Here is an 18940-nt window from a genome sequence, read left to right as displayed (position 1 = left end):
TGTGACAAGCATAATTGAACTCCAAAGGGAGTTCTGGCCATCACATTTAAAGGGACTGCACACCTTTTAAATGCCTTCCCTTCTTTGGAAATAATGGATAGGGGCATCTTCTTTTGGGGCTCACAGAACTGGGGACCCCCTGGTCCATTTTTTTTTAAACTTGGGTGCATTTTGAGGAGATGTATCAGATGCTATGCTGAAAATTTGATGCCTCTGTCTCAAAAAACAACCCCTGTCCAGAGCCCCAGATATCCGCAGATCAATTTTCCATTATCCCCTATGGAAATTAATCTCCATAGGGAATAATGGAGTACCCAGCAGACATTTCCTTTCCCCGTCTCGGCTTTCTGATGATCCTGAAGTGAGGGAAGAGCCTCCAAACCAGGGGATCCCTGGTACCCCAACTGGGGATTGGCAACCCTATGTCTGATCCACGTGCATCCTTTGTCTCATCCTTTCCATATTTAGCATGGGGATGGGCTTTTGAAAGTCAAAACTCCCTGCGTTGTTTTTGTCAAAGGGAGTTTTGACTCTTGAAATCTTGTTGGTCTTTAAGGTGTTACTGGACTCAGCTTTAACTGTTCTACTGCAGTCCAACAACTACCCACTGAAACGAACATTGTTTAGGGGCTGTGGGTAGGAAGGGGCCATGGCTTAGAGCATCTGCTCAACATACAGGAGGTCCCAGGTGTAATCTCTGGCACCTTCACCTAAAAGGATCAGGTTATCCATAATGGGAAAGACCTCTGCCTGAGACTTGGGAGAGATGCCAGGCAGGGATAGGCAAGACCGACCTTGATAGATCAGTGGCCTGAAGCAACTTACGTCAGCTTCACGTGTTCAGTATTTAATTGGCGATGACACCCACTTGCCATTTTTATATTGCAAGGGTTGCTTCTGTCCCAGGTGTTGAGTAGAAAATCCCAGGGTCTCAGCAACGGTCCAACATGATTACAAGTTTGTAGCCAGTGAACTGAAATTCCAAAATTCTACCACCACAATTCCAGGTTAGTATCAGACACTTCGATTCCAAAATTTGAGAACAAAGCAGAACCGGTATAACGTCTCATTTCACAGGTGCTTTTTCTAAGCTTAATACAGATCAGAAAATCAATTCAGTAACAGGAACACTCAGTTTTCTGTATACATCCACAACATGGTTGCATTTTCACCATGTAGAGTTAGGTAACTTCAAGAATATATTTGCAAAATGACTTTTTTTTTTTTTGGCTGAACTGGCTCTTATTTATCTATTTTTTTATTTAAATAGGAGAGCTTACTATGGAGGAAACTGGGCAAGTTTCAGTTTCTCAGGATTATTGTCCTGGATAAAAGAGAACCAGGTAAGGAACACTGAGTTTGCTCACATGGAATTCACTCTCTCTTATACTTTAAGAAAAGGAGTTCCATTCATTTTGTATTATATATGTTGCACTTTGCTTATGCTGCACTTTGCAGAATAAATATAGGAATTTCCCTGGCAGTTCCCCACCCGACCCCTTTCTTTTTCCGCATTTGGAGGAACACCATTGTCCAAGAAATGTGTGTGTTTATAAAGGAGCACCAAAAAAAAATAATGAACAGCTTTCTAAGCTACCCAAGAAATATTAGGGTTGTGCTTATTTTGTTCCTATCATGTGGGTTTTCTCTATATTATTGCAAGGAAACGGCCAAGACTTGTGACGAAAGTGAAGCCTGGAAAGAACTGATCCTTGAGAATGAAGAAGGGATTCCTCTTAGCAAGAATGACCAAACCATTCAGCATGTTGAAGAGTTTTGCTATGCCAGGTAAGCCCAGGGCTTTGGCCTGCACCTAACTTTTAACAGGAGGCATACTGCAGCAGGGGCTAGCAGAAGGAGTTGGCACACCTGCATGAATCATGGCAAGCTCCCTCCTTCCACTGCAAAAATTATTGAGGTTTTGACATAGATGTCTCCTTTAGGTGCTTTCGTGACTTGTGATCAGGAGCTAGAGTTGTGCCTGGCAGCCAGTGGGAGAGTTTGGGGGACTCAGCTGCATAATGGGAGAACTCAGCTGCATAATGCCAAAACCTCTGTTGCTGCTGTTCTAAGGAGGAGGGGGTGAAAAGAGTTGAAATCACTGCTTTCTGTCTGCAGCATCAAATGATAACCTGAATATGCACAGGCCAGAACAAAACTCAACTCCAGTGGCACTTTTAAGACCAATACAGCTTTATTCAAGGTATATGCTTTCTTGTGCACACACACTTCATCAGATACATTGAAATGGAAGTTACATAAGAACATAAGAGAAGCCATGTTGGATCAGGCCAATGGCCCATCCAGTCCAACACTCTGTGTCACACCGTGGCCAATATATGTGTGTGTGTATACACACACACACACACATATACATTTATACATATACACACACACATACACACACATATATATACATACTGTGGCTAATTGCCACTGATGGACCTCTGCTTTGCTAAAATGAATGAATGAGTGAATGAATGAATGAATGAATGAATGAATGAATGGGCAAAGTGGCTTAGGCCTTCCCCCCACAGCTTTCCCAACATGAAATTGCCCAAAGGCAAATTACCAGTCGATATGTATAGGTAGAGAGTGAACAGCAAATTAGCATATGGCATAATGAAGGTGTTTAACAGATGCAAGGACCAAACTTCCACTTCAGTGTATCTGAAGAAGTGTGCATTCATACAAAAGTTTGTACCCAGTCTTGTTGGTCTTAAAGGTGCCAGTGGACCCAAACTTTGTTCTGCTGCTTCAAACCAACACAGCTACTCACCTGAATCTACATACAGGTGAGATCAGACATTGTGTGATCCAGACTGAGAACCGAGATGCCACTAAACAATTGCAGAGTGCGACAAGAGTATGTGGGCTGGAAGGAGAGGAGCAGAGACCGCAGACTTGTTAATCTTTCCATGCCCATGGATTCCTCTCTGTTTTCCCATCACTAGAGATTTCCAGGCATCCAGATGCACTGTTGTGGCAAGAGAGTGCAGAGAGCAGTGGAGGAGGGTGGGGAAAAAGCACCTTCTCTCTTGTCTGCCCTTTCTTCCTTAAAAATCATCTCCCCCCCACCCCACCCTGTGCTCAATAGTCCCAGGACTCATCTGATGCTGAATCTTTATTTCAGCCTTCTGCACGAACCAGTTCTGACAGCTGAAAGAAACCGTGCCCTGCTTAAACATTTAACCCAGAGCATGAGGGACAGAGAAGTTAAATGTCAGTTGCATCATAAGTAGGAGAAACGTTTCCACATTGAAAGCATCCTATTGGTTGTGATTCACTCAGTGTGGTCTCCAAGCACATAATTTTAATGAGTGCCTGGTTTAATGGGTGCCTGGTGCCATGGAATTCACTGCCACAGGAGGTGGTGGTAGCTGCAAGCATAGCCAGCTTCAAGAGCGGATTGGATAAACATATGGAGCAGAAATCCATCAGTGGCTATTAGCCACTGTTGTTGAAACTCTCCGTCTGGAGCAAGTGATGCTCTGTATTCTTGGTGCTTGGGAGGGGCAACAGTGTGAGGGCTTCTCGAGTCCTGGCCTCGCTGATGGACCTCCTGATGGTACCTGGTGTTTTTTTGGCCGTTGTGTGACACAGAGTGTTGGACTGGATGGGCCTTTGACCTGATCCAGTGTGGCTTCTCTTATGTTCTTATGTAATGTCTCACTAGAATGGTAAATCCTTGTATGGACAGCTTTAAGTTCAGACCCAGGGTCTATCTGGTCTAGCGTCCTTTTTCCATCAGTGTCTCTGGGAAAGCTCCTAGCAGGACAGGAAGGCAATAGTTCTTCCCTGGTATTGTGCCCAGTTGCTGGTATTCAGAGGTACAGAAGCTCTGAATTTGAAGGTTGCATTGGCTGCCATCACCAGTAAAGGTAATGGTAGCCCCCTGTGCAAGCACTGAGTCATTACTGACGTCACACCATGACATTTTCTTGGCAGACTTTTTACAGGGTGGCTTGCCGTTGCCTTCTCCAGTCATCTACATCTGCACCATCACCAACAGGTGTCTGTAATCCCCTCACCCACAAGTGCGTCTTCATATTGTGTGGTAGTGCATTCCATAAGTTAATTGGGTGAAAAAGGACTTTCTTTTGTTGTTCTGATCAGTATGATCCTATATATGCATTTATGAGAGTAAAGCTTCTTTATGTAAGGTTTATTTTGCGTAAGCCATGCATAGAATCATAATAATAATAATAATAATAATAATACCTTTTATTTATATCCCGCCCTCCCCGCCGAAGCAGGCTCAGGGCGGCTCACAACATATTAGTTCCATACAATACAATAGAATACAATTTATTTATTTATTTATTTATTCTGGGATTTATATCCCGCCCTTCCCACGAGTGGCTCAGGGCAGCTTACAACAAACAATAAAACAATAAAATCGGAACAACGTAATTACATTTAAAATCAAGCATTTAAAAACCTAAAAACAATACAATACAATACAATTCAACAAATACTACATTATAAAACCATCATTTAAATCGACATTCCAATTAAAGTTAACGGTTATGGTGCTAAATTACAGGTTTTTAATAAATTGATGGCGGAATACAACAGCAGCGAATCTATCATTTGCTCAGCATTCAGCGAAGGCCATCTTAAAAAGAGTAGTCTTGCAGGCCCTGCAGAATTGGTCAAGACTCCGCAGGGCCTGCACTTCATCCGGAAATTGATTCCACAGGTGTGGAGCTGCGATAGAGAAGGCCTGTTCCCTTGTGTTCTTCAATTTGGCCTCCCTTGGCCCAGGGATATTCAGCTGGTTCTTTCCCGCTGACCTCAGTGCTCTCTGGGGTTTGTATGGGGAGAGATGGTCTTTAAAGCTGTAAAGACTTTAAAGGTAATAACCAGCACTTTGTACCGAACCCGGTATGCAACCGGCAGCCAGTGCAGCCCATGCAGCCCCGGCTGTATGTGCTCCCACTTCGGGAGCCCTAGCAATAGCCTAGCCGCTGCGTTCTGCACCAGCTGCAGCTTCTGGGTTCGGCACAAAGGCAGCCCCATGTAGAGGGCATTACAGTAATCCAGTCTTGAGGTGACCGTTGCTAGGTTCTGGCGCTCGAGGAAGGGGGCCAACTGCCTCGCCCGTCTAAGATGAAAAAACACAGACTTGGCAGTGGCCGCTATCTGGGCCTCCATTGACAATGAAGGCTCCAGTAGAACCCCCAAGCTCTTGACCCGGTGCACCGCTTTCAGCGACACACCATCAAAAACCGGGAGAGGAATTTCCCTTCCCAGAGCGCCACGACCCAAGCAAAGGACCTCTGTCTTCGTTGGAATCAGCTGCAAACCACTCAGCCTGACCCAACCTGCCACGACTTGCAGCGTCAGGTCCAGATTTTTTGGGATGCAGTCAGGCCGGCCGTCCATTAGTAGATAGAGCTGGATGTCATCCACATATTGATGACACCCCAGCCCATACCTCCAGGCAATCTGGGCAAGGGGGCGCATATAGATGTTAAATAACATTGGAGAGAGAACTGCTCCCTGCGGCACTCCACAATCTAGTGAGTGCCTCTGGGACAGCTGTCCCCCAGTTGCCACCCTTTGTCCCCATCCATCAAGGAAGGAGGAAAGCCACTGTAAGGCCAACCCCCTAATCCCTGCGTTGGCAAGCCGACAGGTCAGTAACTGATGGTCAGCTGTGTCAAACGCAGGTGACAGGTCTAACAACATCAGCACCGCCACGCCGCCTCGATCCAGATGCCGCTGGATATCATCCACCAAGGCGACCAGCACTGTCTCCGTCCCATGGCCTGGGCGGAAGCCAGACTGGTAAGGATCTAAGATGGAAGCGTCAGCCAAAAAACCCTGCAACTGTAGCACTACTGCCCTCTCGATAATTTTACCTAAAAATGGTAAATTTGAGACCAGCCAGTAGTTTGCCAATTTGGCCGGGTCTGCTGTACTCTTTTTCAAGAGAGGGCAGACCATAGCCTCTTTCAGAGGTGTTGGAAATCGCCCCTCTGAGAGGGTTCTATTTACAATGTCCCGTAAAGGACATGTAAGCTCCCTCTGGCAAGATTTAATCAGCCAAGAGGGGCATGGGTCCAGATCACAAGTTGTTGGATGTACCGTAGAGAGAATTCCGTCAACTTCCCCCAGGGTAAGTGTGTCAAAGTGATCCAGAACTGAACCAGAACACAGGCATGGAGCCTCAAGATCTTGTACTGTATCCAATGTGGCGGGAAAGTCCTGGCGGAGCGACGTGATTTTATCTGCAAAAAATTTCACAAAAGCCTCACAGCCTATCTCTAATTCTCTCACATTTGGTCTGCCTTGAGGCAGTGTTGTAAGGTTCCTAATTATACTAAATAATTGTGCTGGGTGCGAATTTGCAGACGCAATCCTAGCCGCAAAGTAGTCCTTCTTTGCGGCTTTGACTGCCATCTCATAAGACCTCATAAACGTTCTGTAGGATGTTCTCGTCGCTTCGTCACGACTATGCCGCCACTGCCTCTCTAGTTGTCTGAGCCCTTGTTTCAGCTGCCATAGCTCTGAGGTGTACCAGAGGTGCAAGGTACAAGACCTCTGGTTTTCCCCCAAATCTGTCATGTAACTTTGAATAATAAAGAAGTACAATCTAAATGATGAGTTGGATCTTGCCAGCTCCAGTTGTGACCCAGCAGGATGCAGTGGTTAGAGTGTCAGACTGGGATCCAGGAGACCTCAGTTCGAATCCCCACTCTGCCATGGAAGCTCATTGGATGACCCTCCAGCCTAACCTATCTCACAGAGTCTAACAGACTCTCAGCCTAACCTATCTCATAGGGTTGTTGTGATGATAGATCGGAGGACAGGAGAACAGTGTAAGCTGTTGTGAGGAAACAGGTGGATTATAAATGGGCTAACTAAATAGCGTGATTTAGTGGTTCAGAGTGGTGGAGTCTAATCCGGAGAACTGGGTTTGTTTTCCTGCTCTTCTACATGAAGCCTGCTGAGTGATCTTGGAGATCTCTCAGAACTCTCTCAGCCTCACCTACCTCACAAGGCACTTGTTGTAGGAAAAGGAGGGGAAAAGCAACTCTAAGCTGCTTTGGGACTCCTTAACGTAGTGAAAAGCCGGGTATAAAAACCTTCTTTTTTTCTTCTAAATAAATAAATTACCAGATTGTGTGCTGGTGCTGGAAAGAGAAGGGGCAGTCCATCTGATTCCCCTTTTCACTGCAACCCCTTTCCCACTTTTTTTGGTCTATGCAGGTCCCTTGAGCCCCATCATAATTTTTGGGGGGTCAAAAGGGTCCCCTTGGATCCGGAGACCCTGTGTTTTTAGTGGACGGAAACTGCAATTAATAAAATAGTTCCATTTAGCAAGTTAACGTCAAATAATGGACCTGTCACGACACTTGTTCCCATCTTACATGCTCTGGTTATCTTTTCCTATTGTTGCTTACCTTCTTTGAACTCCTAGGAAATAGCCAATGAAATATTTATTTTGAAACAGAAAAAGACAGCTGGGTAGCGAAGGTACTATGGATAGCAAAACCTAAATGAACAGCCATAGAACAAAGTGCATCCTTCAAAGGGAAGAATACAGTCTCTGCAACAAGCGGGTATTGGGTAGAGAGGGGGAAAAATAGGCAAATGGCTGAAAAATAGTGAACACCTGTGCTGAATAAATTAACCAGCTGGCTGGCAATTTTTCTTTTGACCTATCAGAAGGGGTGGCTGTTAGGAGGCATTAATAAGACACATTGGCTTTGTGAGATCCTTTTGTTGCTACCATTAATTAATGAATGTTGCTAGATAACATGCAGAATTTACACCACTGTTTCAGCTGCAGATGGATTCTTTTTGTGAATTAGTATTGCATGTGAAGATTTAAATTTGAGTGATTTCTCCCCCCCCCCCCACTCCTTCCTGAGGACTGTTATTCTGTTCAGAGGCCAGATTGATAATAACTGGTATTATTTCTCATATACAGTAACTGGGAATTATAAAATGGATGGTCTCTCCTCAGGTTTTTTTGTTGTTGTTGTTAAATGGGCATTCTCCTTTTCTTCATTATCCACTGAAGAAGACAGGAGATACTTTGTGTTAAAATAGACAGATTCCACTGTGATCTTCACAGCATGATTCTAGATGAGTGGAACTAGATCTGCGGATTATGGAGAGCCACATTTGCAATTTCCATCGGCCAAAAGAGCCACATGACAACTGTATGCCTGATGTACCACCCCAAACAAGCACAAACAATATATAAGATAACACTTCTAATCAAGGCTTTTTTTCTGTAGCAGGAGCTCCTTTGCATATTAGGCCACACACCCCTGATGTAGCCAGTCCTCCAAGAGCTTACAGTGGGCCCTGTACTAAGAGCCCTGTAAGCTCCAGGAGGATTGGCTACATTCAGGGTGTGTGGCTTAATATGCAAAGGAGTTCCTGCTACAAAAAAAGCCCTGCTTTTAATTACCAGAGTACCTTTGAGCATTTAATTATACCTCCCCACTACTGGGGGTTTTGTTTTATGGGTTAGCATTCAACAGAGGTCTGCCTCATTCTACCACCTTATTCAGTTGCGTACATTGACCCAGCATCAAACTTATAACTTCTACATCTCTACAGCCATGATGTAACCCTCAGTTTAGCATTGCATCACAAGGGTAGGCTTCAGGTGGGTAGCCGTGTTGGTCTGCAGGAGAAGGGCAAGGTTTGAGTCCACAAGCATCTTAAAGACCAACAATTTTTCCATGGCATGAGCTTTTGAGAGTCAAAGCCCTCACGGTATTTGACTTTCAAAAGCTTTTACTGTGGAATTCTTGTTAGTCTTTAAGATGCTACTGGATTTGAATCTAATTTCCCTGTTGACTCTGGAAGGCCTTCAAGTAAGGTATAGAAGCCAAAACCTCCCACTCCTCCTCCCACATCCATGTAGCTGGTATTTAATAGTATCCTTATTCAGACCATGAAGGTTCCATCTAGCCTTTGTGGCTAACAGCCATTGATGGATCTATCCTTCATGGAATTATTTAGACTATGAATTTTTAAGTAATCCAGACTAGTCATGTAACTTTGAATAATAAAGAAGTACAATCTGAATGATGGGTTGGATCTTGCCAGCACCAGTTGTGACCCAGCAGGATGCAGTAGTTAGAGTGTCAGACTAGAGGATAATGAGGATAGAACGGAGGACAGGAGAACAATGTAAGCTGTTGTGAGGAAACAGGCAGATTATAAATGCGCTAACTAGATAGCGTGATTTAGTGGTTAAGTAGTGATTTAATTGTCCTATGTTCTATGACAGTTCCATATGTAAATTATGCATTGAATGAGGAAGTATGTTCTTTTGCTGGTCCTGAAACTATTTTATTGAATGTACCTGAGACTAGTTGTGTGTGGGTGGTCCCCTTTCTTCACATTTTCAGTATGCATAATGTTATAAACCTCTGTCATGTGTTCTTTACACACACACACACACAAAACCTGAAGGGCCCAAACCACTTGCAAGTAAAGAAATCTGGGAGGATTCCTTTATGTTCCTTACTGAAGAATAAGTTAAACTTCCAGGGAGGTTGTTCTTCCTTCCTTTATATGAAAATGGATAAACACAGAATTCCAAGAAGCTCTGAAGACTGTACTTTACTCTGCTTTGACAAAGGTTATAACATGGCTAGCAATCAGGGCTTTTTTTGTAGCAGGAACTCTTTTGCATATTAGGCCACACACCCCTGATGTAGCCAATCCTCTTGGAGCTTACAGTAGGCCCTGTACTAAGAGCCCTGTAAGCTCTTGGAGAATTGGCTACATTGGGGAGGGAGGGGTAGCTTAATATGCAAAAAAGTTCCTGTGACAAAAAAGCCCTGCTAGCAATAATAATTTCAGAATATACCTTTCAGTGAAATATATAGAACAGTTCTGGGTTTTACCATGTCAGAAGATATTCCAACCCCGCTCATTCTGTAGTGTGTCTTTAGTCAATATAACGGGCTTCTAATTAGAGAAGGACACCAAGTCCTAACAAACTAAACTGGCAACTGGGGAGACTTGGCCTTCTATCGATAACCCCTGAAGCTTCACCGCTGTTATCGTTTTCACATCGCAGTTCATTAATTGTCAGCCAAGCTTTAAGAACATTTGCTTGATGGACTAATGGCTTAGCGGTTCAAAGATAAAAAAGATAATGCAAAATTATTGTTGACCCTCCCCATTTATAATGGCACCGATTTGATTCATCTTTGTCGGGAACGTAAACCTGGAATCACAAGTTCAAAAGCGCTGGTTTGCTGAAGCAGGCTTCATTGAAGTTGAAGATTAAAAAACAAGATGAGATGAAATGGGGGGGGGGGTGTAGCCTTAGAAGGTGAATGTTAAAAAGATCTTTCCATTAAGGAGGAAGATGCAGAGGATTCGTTTCGGGCACCGACCTCCCTCTTTTGACCCGCTTACCTTTATCCTGGCAGGCAGTCAAGGGGGCTTTAATGGGCACAGCAGCTGCAAGATTTTGAAGCATACCTTCATTACATTTTATTAAAGCTGTGGGTGTGGCTAGTAAAAATGAAGATTACTTACATTTCTTACTTCCTAATCGTTATTTGTTTAAAGTATTCATTTTAACAGTATTCTAGGGCTGCCTATTTTGTGCATGCACAACACACAGCCCTTTCTGTTCTATTACTCTTCCATCCAAGCTGCCCTTTCACCTCTCTTACATAAGCTACGTTGTTTGTCAACATTCCATTGCAAGATTTTCCTTCTGAACTCTGCTGGTTTCCATAACTTTGTAGCCATTCAGCCAGGGACTTGAGGCCAAATAACCAGTTTACTGCATTCTGTAAACATACCGGAAGAACATGGACCTGGTAAACTTGGCGTAACCCATGCAAAAGGTCCTTTGTACCTAACAGGAGAGTCAGTTTGGTGTAGTGGTTAAGTGCATGGACTCTTATCTGGGAGAACCGGGTTTGATTCCCCACTCCTCCACTTGCAGCTGCTGGAATGGCCTTGGGTCAGCCACAGCTCTCGCAGAAGTTGTCCTTGAAAGGGCAGCTTCTGGGAGAGCCCTCTCCAGCCCCACCCACCTCACAGGGTGTCTGTTGTGGGGGGAGAAGATATAGGAGATTGTAAGCCGCTCTGAGTCTCTGATTCAAAGAGAAGGGTGGGGTATAAATCTGCAGTCGTCTTCTTCTTTCAAGGCTCCTGCATTCAGGGACTGTTTCCTCTTTTCTTTTTCTTTAAATCAGTCAGGATTCAGCAGAAGACGTGGAAGAAGCTGGTGCGCTGCCCAAGTTCTCTGCCTCAGTTCCCCCCACCTCTAGCGAAGTTGTCGAGGAAGCTTGCGCTGCCACGGATGAGGAGCACTTTCCTTTAGAGGGTCAATCGTCAGGAGACAAAGGTGGAGAAGCCTCCCCAGAAAGTCCTGCTGGAAGCAATGCAGAATGTGCGGGCGACAGTGACAGTGTAGAAGTCAACTCTGTAGGAGAGGAACACGGTGGCACCATAACCTCCGATCAGTCAGTATCAGGAACAGAAAACAACGAATCTGCATCAATAACGGATGCTACTGCTGAACCGAAGCAAATTACTTACCCCCAAATTGTTAAAGAAGGCAGGCGATTTAATATTGATTTAACTTCCAAGGTAGGGAATTCATTGACTTTTCTTCCTCTTAAAAAAAAAATCTATTTACTTCATTAAAATGACTCCTTTGGAAGCTTCAAAGAGTGTGCAGGGTAATTATGATGGTGCTTGGATCCGCCGTTCTGCTCTGTGAGGAGCATAGGTCGCTTTCCAAAAGACACACGCTTTAAAGGCATGTGCTTTTTTAAAAAAGGAGACTGGGCTAAAAGCACATTTTGATCTTTTTCTTTCTTTCAGGCCATCCAGAGTTTTAGCACAGATCTGAACCTTTTCCTCTGGAAATGATGCTTTGCAAAAAATAAAAACAAATGGAAACTCAACCAGGATTAAAAAATTGAATACTTAGAGTATTAGATCCTAAGATTCCATTGGACTCATCTCTTCCTGCATCACCAGGCTCCTTGCATTGGTGGAAGGCCCCTCTATTAGCTAGGTCTGAAGATCTAGACTTTTTGTCATCTAAATGGTATTTGCTTTTTATAAATATACAAGTTGAATGTAGGTCTGTGAAAAACTGTGGAGGGAATAAACAAGTGCAAAATATTTCTCTGACCCAACTCTCCCTCTCCAGGGCACAATAAATTCCTAGAGTCTTAAGCAGGCCGATCTCTTTATCTCCCTATATTTTCTTTAACTGATGCTCTAACTCCTTCAAGAGTCTGTTCTTCCTAAAGGTCACTGAAAATGATTGGTCCTCATCCTGTTTATTAGAGTTCTTTTTAATTTACAAGAGAGACTTTTCGGCATCCTAGGCAGGGCTTTTTTTTGTAGCAGGAACTCCTTTGCATACTAGGCCATGCTCCCCAATGTAGCCAATCCCCCTGGAGCTTATAGTAGGCACTGTACTAAGAGCCTTGTAAGCTCTTGGAGGATTGGCTACATCAGGGGTGTGTGGCCTAACATGCAAAGGAGTTCCTGCTACAAAAAAAGCCCTAATCCTAGGTGAATCCCCCAAGTACTCGGAGAATCTTGCCTTGTTTACAACTTGCATAAGTTTGTCACTCTATTGAGAGCAGTTGGCCATCAACTTTAATAACAAAAGAAATGATTACCAGAATCAGACCTTTCTGGCGCCTGATTCTGTTGCACGAACAAGTGTAAATGAATTCTGCAGCTCCCAGTTTTGGGTTGCTGTTGGTACATTCCAAGTCCAGTCTTGCATTTTCCGCCACTTAATGATATGGACATATAGTGATAAGATTGAATGTTGTAGGTGACTTCTGCTAAATCTTTGAACAAATAAGAAAAAAGCATAAATTCTAAGATTCTGGATTGTCTGCCTAATGCCAAAGTCTGTGCTTAGAGAGAACTGCAGAATATATGCAGCCCCGGTCTAGCATTACAGGCAGTCCGTGGTATGGAATGAACAGATATCCCTTCTACTAGCAGACTTGGTCGTCTTGCGCCTGTCAGTAGGCCAGTGATGGGGGCTGCCCTAGTGAAGGGCCTCTCCAGATATGCAGACCAGTATTTCTTTACAAATATCTACTTGAAAATGCGTACCCTGCCTCTCCAGTAATTTTACCGAATAAAACACGATATCTTTAATAAATTAAAATCTTTCCATTTACAACATAAGCCATAAATTATGAAGAGTTATCATAATATCCTGCTACAAACAGCAGTAATAATAAACCAGCCCATGCCATCAGTCACCAAAAGCCCTCCTGAAAAAGGCTTGTCTTGGGAAGCAGTTTGCTTTTTTGAAAAGGAGGAAAACCTCATTCAGTCCTGAAATGCCTAGGAGAGGACTGAGAACACTCCTGGAAGTGTGGGCTGTTGGGTGCAGTTGATTTTGTGGGAGGGGAGGGGAGGAAAACAGGGGAATGTGGGATATTTGCCATTCTAATCCCCTGAAATGCCACCCATGGACACTATGGTGCCCACCAACACTTTTCCTGGCACCCACAAAATGTTTTAGAAATGGTCAATTAGAAGCCCCACTAGGCATTCCCAATGGGCTTCTAATTGACCACTGGGAATGACTAGTGGGGCTTCTAATTGACCAATGGCTGTATTGATTAAAATAGTGTGTTCTAAAAAAAATGTTGCTTTTGTCCCCTGCACGTGGGCTTCCATTGTGTGCTTGTGTGCGTCTGCCTCCTGTGGAGGCCATTTTGTGTTGGCAGCCATCACCCTGGGTTAGAATTCCAGAGATGCCCAAGGGCTTAGAAAGGTGGGGACCCAGACCTATGAACTCGTAGTGTCCTGGAGTGAAGATGTGCGAGTTACAGGAAGTCTTCTAACAATTTATTCCCCCCCCCCCCAATAATTTCTTCCAGGAGCCCCAGTTTGTATTTCTAAACAAAGGATTAACTGGAGTAATTAATACTCCATTTTGTTTCTTCTGGGTATAATTCCTTGTATTCAGTAGACCTTCAGCTGGCAATGTTTATTTAAAACGTTTGTAGTCTGCCTTTCTTTCTATATAGGCCCACAAGGCAGCTTATCACAGAACTAAAAAACTTGAATACAGTTTAAAGCACAAGCTTTTCAGGTGTGTAACCACAGCAAGTATAGGGTTGCCTGCCTCTGGGTTGGACCTGGAGATCTCCCAGAATTACCACTCATCTCTAGGCAACAGAGTTCAGTTCCCCTGGAGAAAATGGCTGCTTTGAAAGGGGGACTGTATCGCACTATACCCTGCTGAGGTCCCTCCTGTCCCCAAACCCTGCCCTTTCCAGGCTCCACCCCATAATTCTGCAGGTATTTCCCAACCCAGAGATGGCAACTGTATGAGCAAACAGAGAAAGCAAGCCCTATTTTTTTTAAAGGACTAATCACTCCACACGACCGGAGTTCGATCCCAGCGGAAGCTGGTTCAGATAGTCTGCACATGTTTGACTCAGCCTTCCATCCTTCCGAGGTCAATAAAACGAGTACCCAGCTTGCTGGTGGTGGGGGGGAATGTAGATGACTGGGGAAGGCAATGGCAAACCACCCCGTAAAAAGTCTGCTGCGAAAAAGTCCCAATGCGACATCACCCCAGAGTCGGAAATGACTGGTGCTTGAACAGGGGACTACCTTTATCTTTTTAATCACTCCACAACAGATTCAGACATCTAAAGCTCTCCGAAAGAGTGTTTCATTGGCCTTTTATTGGAAGCTTAAGGGGTAGTGGGTGAGTGGAACTTGTCTTGCCAAGGTGTACCAAAGTGTTGATACAGCTACTGGGGGGAAAAAGCTGATTTTGCATGCTCCCCACCATATTTCAGATGCTCAAGGCACATGACAAAAGGTTTCTGAGGATGATCTAAGTATCCTGATACATGTGGGGGTGGGGGAATGTGATTCTGGCCCCACAGCGTTTGGGGCTAGGGATATTCAAATGGACCTCGGATGACACAGCTGTGATTTGGTGACCCAGCTCCCACCTCCCTTGGTTAGATTTGCAAAATTAGCTTCTGGTGGCTGCAAAGACTTTGAGAATGATAGCACCGCATAAGTAACTTTCTCCAGCGGAGCATTGCTTTTTAAGTCAGGTCATCCATCTTGCACTAAGGGTTTTACATTCATGTCCTTCCAAGAATGTGTAATAAATTTTTAGCTTATACAAAGCGAGTAAAGGTATTAGAAGATTAAGTTTTATGGTTCTAACTTGTAACCATGTGAACGCTGTGCTTGCTGGGATATTGAAAAGTTTGGGGATAAAAGAACAGGAAGTTTGCCATCTGAAATTAGCATAGGAAGCAGATGTATGGCAAATACTTCTTAATAAGATATATCAGGGGTGGCCAAACTGCAGCCCGAGAGCCATATATTGTGTGGTTCTTAAAGCTCCCATCATCCCAATCGTCAGCTTTAAATCATTTCTTCAAGCCAAGCCATCTGGTGGCTTGGAGAATGCATTTAAAATTAAAGTTGCTTTCTTCCCTCCCTCCCTCCCTCCCTCCCTCCCTCCCTCCCTCCCTTCCTTCCTTCCTTCCTTCCTTCCTTCCTTCCTTCCTTCCTTCCTTCCTTCCTTCCTTCCTTCCTTCCTTCCTTCCTTCCTTCCTTCCTTCCTTCCTCCCTCCCTCCCTCCCTCCCTCCCTCCCTCCCTCCCTCTTGTGATTCTCAAACATCTGATGCTTGCATTTTGTGCTCTCAGTTGGTGGACGTTTATTCTGTGTGGCTCTTGCGCTAAGCAAATTTGGCCACCCTTTGTATATCTAGCCTCTGGGAAATCATGCAAGATTTGTGTTGCAGAGGCAAGCTGGCAAATGGTGCTTGTGCCCTGATATCTTTGTGATCTGCTGGTTTTGGAGGATGCTTGTAGGAATCTCAAAAGCTCTCCATGACCATTCTGTCCCAGGGAGTTTCCTAGATTCTTAAGAATATCTCCTTCCCTGCCCACTAGTCACTTAGAAGGTTCTTTACCCCCTTTTAACTTTGGATTGCTTCCAAAAGCAGCAAAAGAGAAAGTGCTTCATCTCCTCGTGTTTCCGGGTTGAGTCTGAAGGAGATGTTCATGGCTCCCTTTTCAATGCGATCTGGAAGTACGACTGACTTGCATTTTTTCTCTTGCTGCTTCTGGAGATCATCCGAAAGGACTCTCATGGATCCAAATTGACAACATTCTACCTTGCATTCTGCCTGGAAACTCTGAAGCTTTACTTTAAGCGGGTGTGCCCAAGAACGTGTGAATAAATCAACACAGCCATTATTATGCCTGTAGTGTTTCCACATGTCTGCATGGGCGTGAAAGTCTATTTAAACCATGAACTTAAACATGATCCTGGTAATTGTCTACGCTCAAAACTGAAGGTTCAGAATTAGTATTCAAAGCCACCATTATTTAAAACTTATTTTTAAATGGCAAAACGTTTTATAACGATGACTGCCTTTTTTTTATCCTCAGTGCTGTCAAGAAAAAATGTTAATTGAAAGACATTATTTATTATTTATTATTTTCAATTTATAGCCTGCCCTTTCTCAAATGTGCTCTGAGTGGGTAACAGCAGTCAATATTACAAGGTTAAAATCAGATACATCTAATAAAACAATATACAATCTAAAAGCAATATAACAGCCAGGCCTCAGATTCAGTGGGAGCTCAGAGGAGCGCAGCTCCTGAATCTTTCTGAGAGTTCCACTCCTCCTTCTGAGAGTTCCACCTCCTTTTCCATTGAATAGTAGGTGCAGCTGCATAACAATCCCTGGATGAGCTCCACCTACAGCAATATTATATGTATCTAAGGTTAAATCAGATAAAGAAGGGTCGTTTTGTAGAAAAATAGGTGGTGGAGCTCATCCAGGGATTGTTATGCAGCTGCACCTACTATTCAATGGAAAAGGTGGGGAGGAGGAGAGGGAACCCTCAAAGGTTCAGGAGCTGTGCTCCTGTGAGCTCCTGCTGGATTCAAGGCCTGCAGATATATATAATAAAACAATATACAATCTAAAAGCAATATAACAGTCTAAAAACAAACTCCAATTCTGCAGTTGGTGGTGTCAGTTGCCTCCACTCCTTCCATACATCCCCCAGCTGGTATAAGATAAATGGGTCAGCAGAGTTATATCATCAGGCTCCCTGCAGCAGGGAGGCCACAGAATTCCCTTGGTTTTCAAAAGCAAGCCCTTGAGTAGGGTCTGTGTTCTCAAGAAGCATGGGAATGTGTATGTGTGTGGGGGGCAACTGAGGTAAAATCGTTCTTGATGACCAGGAGTGGCCCTGAGTCAACCCTGGGCTGGAAATTTCTCTGCATATCTGACTATGGTCCTCAAAAGCATGTTTTTTTTCCCTTTTGTACAGTTACTGTATTCCCGAGGCCTGTTGATCGACCTTCTGATTAAGTCCAACGTTAGCCGATATGCTGAATTTAAAAACGTCACCCGGATTCTTGCGTTTCGAGAAAGGAGAGTGGAACAGGTACTGCCGTAGACTGCACTGCAAAAGCCCAACTTTTTGCCATTTGAGCCAAAAAATACAGTCAAATTTTGATTGAACATTAGGGGATCTGTTTGCGAAAGTCCCACAGGTTTTCAAAAGGATTAATAATAATAATAATAATAATAATAAGTTTATTTATATTCCGCTCAGAGCGGAGTACAGCAAATAGAAACAAAATCACAATAAAATCATAATAAAACCAATCACAACATTCATCAAAGTGCAGCGAGATGATTCAGCAAGATGGCGTGACAGCAAGATGGTATAGCACACAATAGTACAGCAATACAGCATCCCAGTACAGTAGTGCAGTAGAGCAGCAGAGCAGTTTTCTGACTTGGACTAGAAACATCAGTCTTCCCACTGCTTCTAGTGTCTTTGTCACTAGAGTCAGTTAAGGTCAGGAAAAGTGCATGGTGGTGGGGCTGAGCTCATCTTGCTCCATCTTGATCCCTTTCCATACGCAGCTATTTACCCTTAAAAACCCACAGAAGACCCATTGATGAGACTCTTGGGATCACGTTGAGTTTGGCCCTTAAACTGTCATTAACTTCTTCACAGCCCTCATTTAACAATCTCTTTATTCCCTCCTGGAATATCTCTGTTCATTCACAGGCATAATAGCATTAGAAAGTTGTTCAGCCCTTCCATAAATTTGTAATACTCTCTATGGCTGGCTATAGCCACTATTACAGAATTACTAAAGAAGAGGATTCCTTAGACCTCTGCTGAAAGTCCCCAGTTGGTGTCCAAGTGACTGTTTATATAGCCAAGCTATTAGAACTAAATGGTCTCCAAACAGTGCTGATGTTTCAGGTTCATTAATTGCTGCTCCCTGTTGGGAGGGACATGCTGTTGGCTTAATGAAGGCATCATGAATTTTCTGGCAGAGCTAAGAGAGAAAGGTCCCTTCCACTTAAAGTCCACAGCCAGCCAAAGTTTTACTTACCTGGGTGGGAAATAAGACACAGGTAAAGCAAAGTAATTACAGTTTTGGGGAGAACAAGGGGCAACATCACGAAAGGAGAGTAGTGTCCAGCTTTGTAACTTGTCGGTAAAAACTCAAGGCCAACATGCAGTCTGGTGTGGCATGGTGAATAGAGTAGCCGACTAGAATTCTAGGAGACTCGGGTTCAAATCCCCGCTTCTACCGTGGAAGCTCACTGGGTGACCTTGATCCTGTCACAAACTCTGACTGGCCTGCCTCACAGGGTGGTTGTTGTGAGAAAATGGAGGAAGGGAGAATGATGTTTAAAGTTGCTTTGAGTCCCTACTGGGGAGAAAAGTTGCAAATAAACAAACAAATAAATGTGATGCAAAGGCAATTCAAGACCACTGGGAACAGCATACGAATTTATGTTATATCTAGGGAGGAAGAGTCCAGAGACAGCAAGCACAGGTCCTTTTAAATGTTACTTTACAGCAGAAGAACTGGGAAATCTGCACTGAGTTTAAGCCAGAAGCTCACAGGTTAGG

General features: G+C 43.9%; 1 protein-coding gene across 1 annotated transcript in view; it reads left to right on the top strand.

Moving 5' to 3' along the window:
• Nucleotides 1-18940, top strand: part of CHM (CHM Rab escort protein) — a 111970-nt gene that overhangs the window by 33167 nt on the left and 59863 nt on the right. Inside the window, exons 3-6 of the mRNA XM_060249939.1 lie at nucleotides 1271-1343; nucleotides 1664-1788; nucleotides 11199-11595; nucleotides 17327-17443. Of these exons, the coding sequence (XP_060105922.1) occupies nucleotides 1271-1343; nucleotides 1664-1788; nucleotides 11199-11595; nucleotides 17327-17443 (712 nt within the window). The remainder of the gene's footprint in view (nucleotides 1-1270; nucleotides 1344-1663; nucleotides 1789-11198; nucleotides 11596-17326; nucleotides 17444-18940) is intronic.

Source organism: Heteronotia binoei, chromosome 11 (genome assembly GCF_032191835.1).
Source record: "Heteronotia binoei isolate CCM8104 ecotype False Entrance Well chromosome 11, APGP_CSIRO_Hbin_v1, whole genome shotgun sequence".
Classification (NCBI taxonomy): Eukaryota; Metazoa; Chordata; class Lepidosauria; order Squamata; family Gekkonidae; genus Heteronotia; species Heteronotia binoei.
This window is presented reverse-complemented; position numbering and strand designations above follow the sequence as displayed.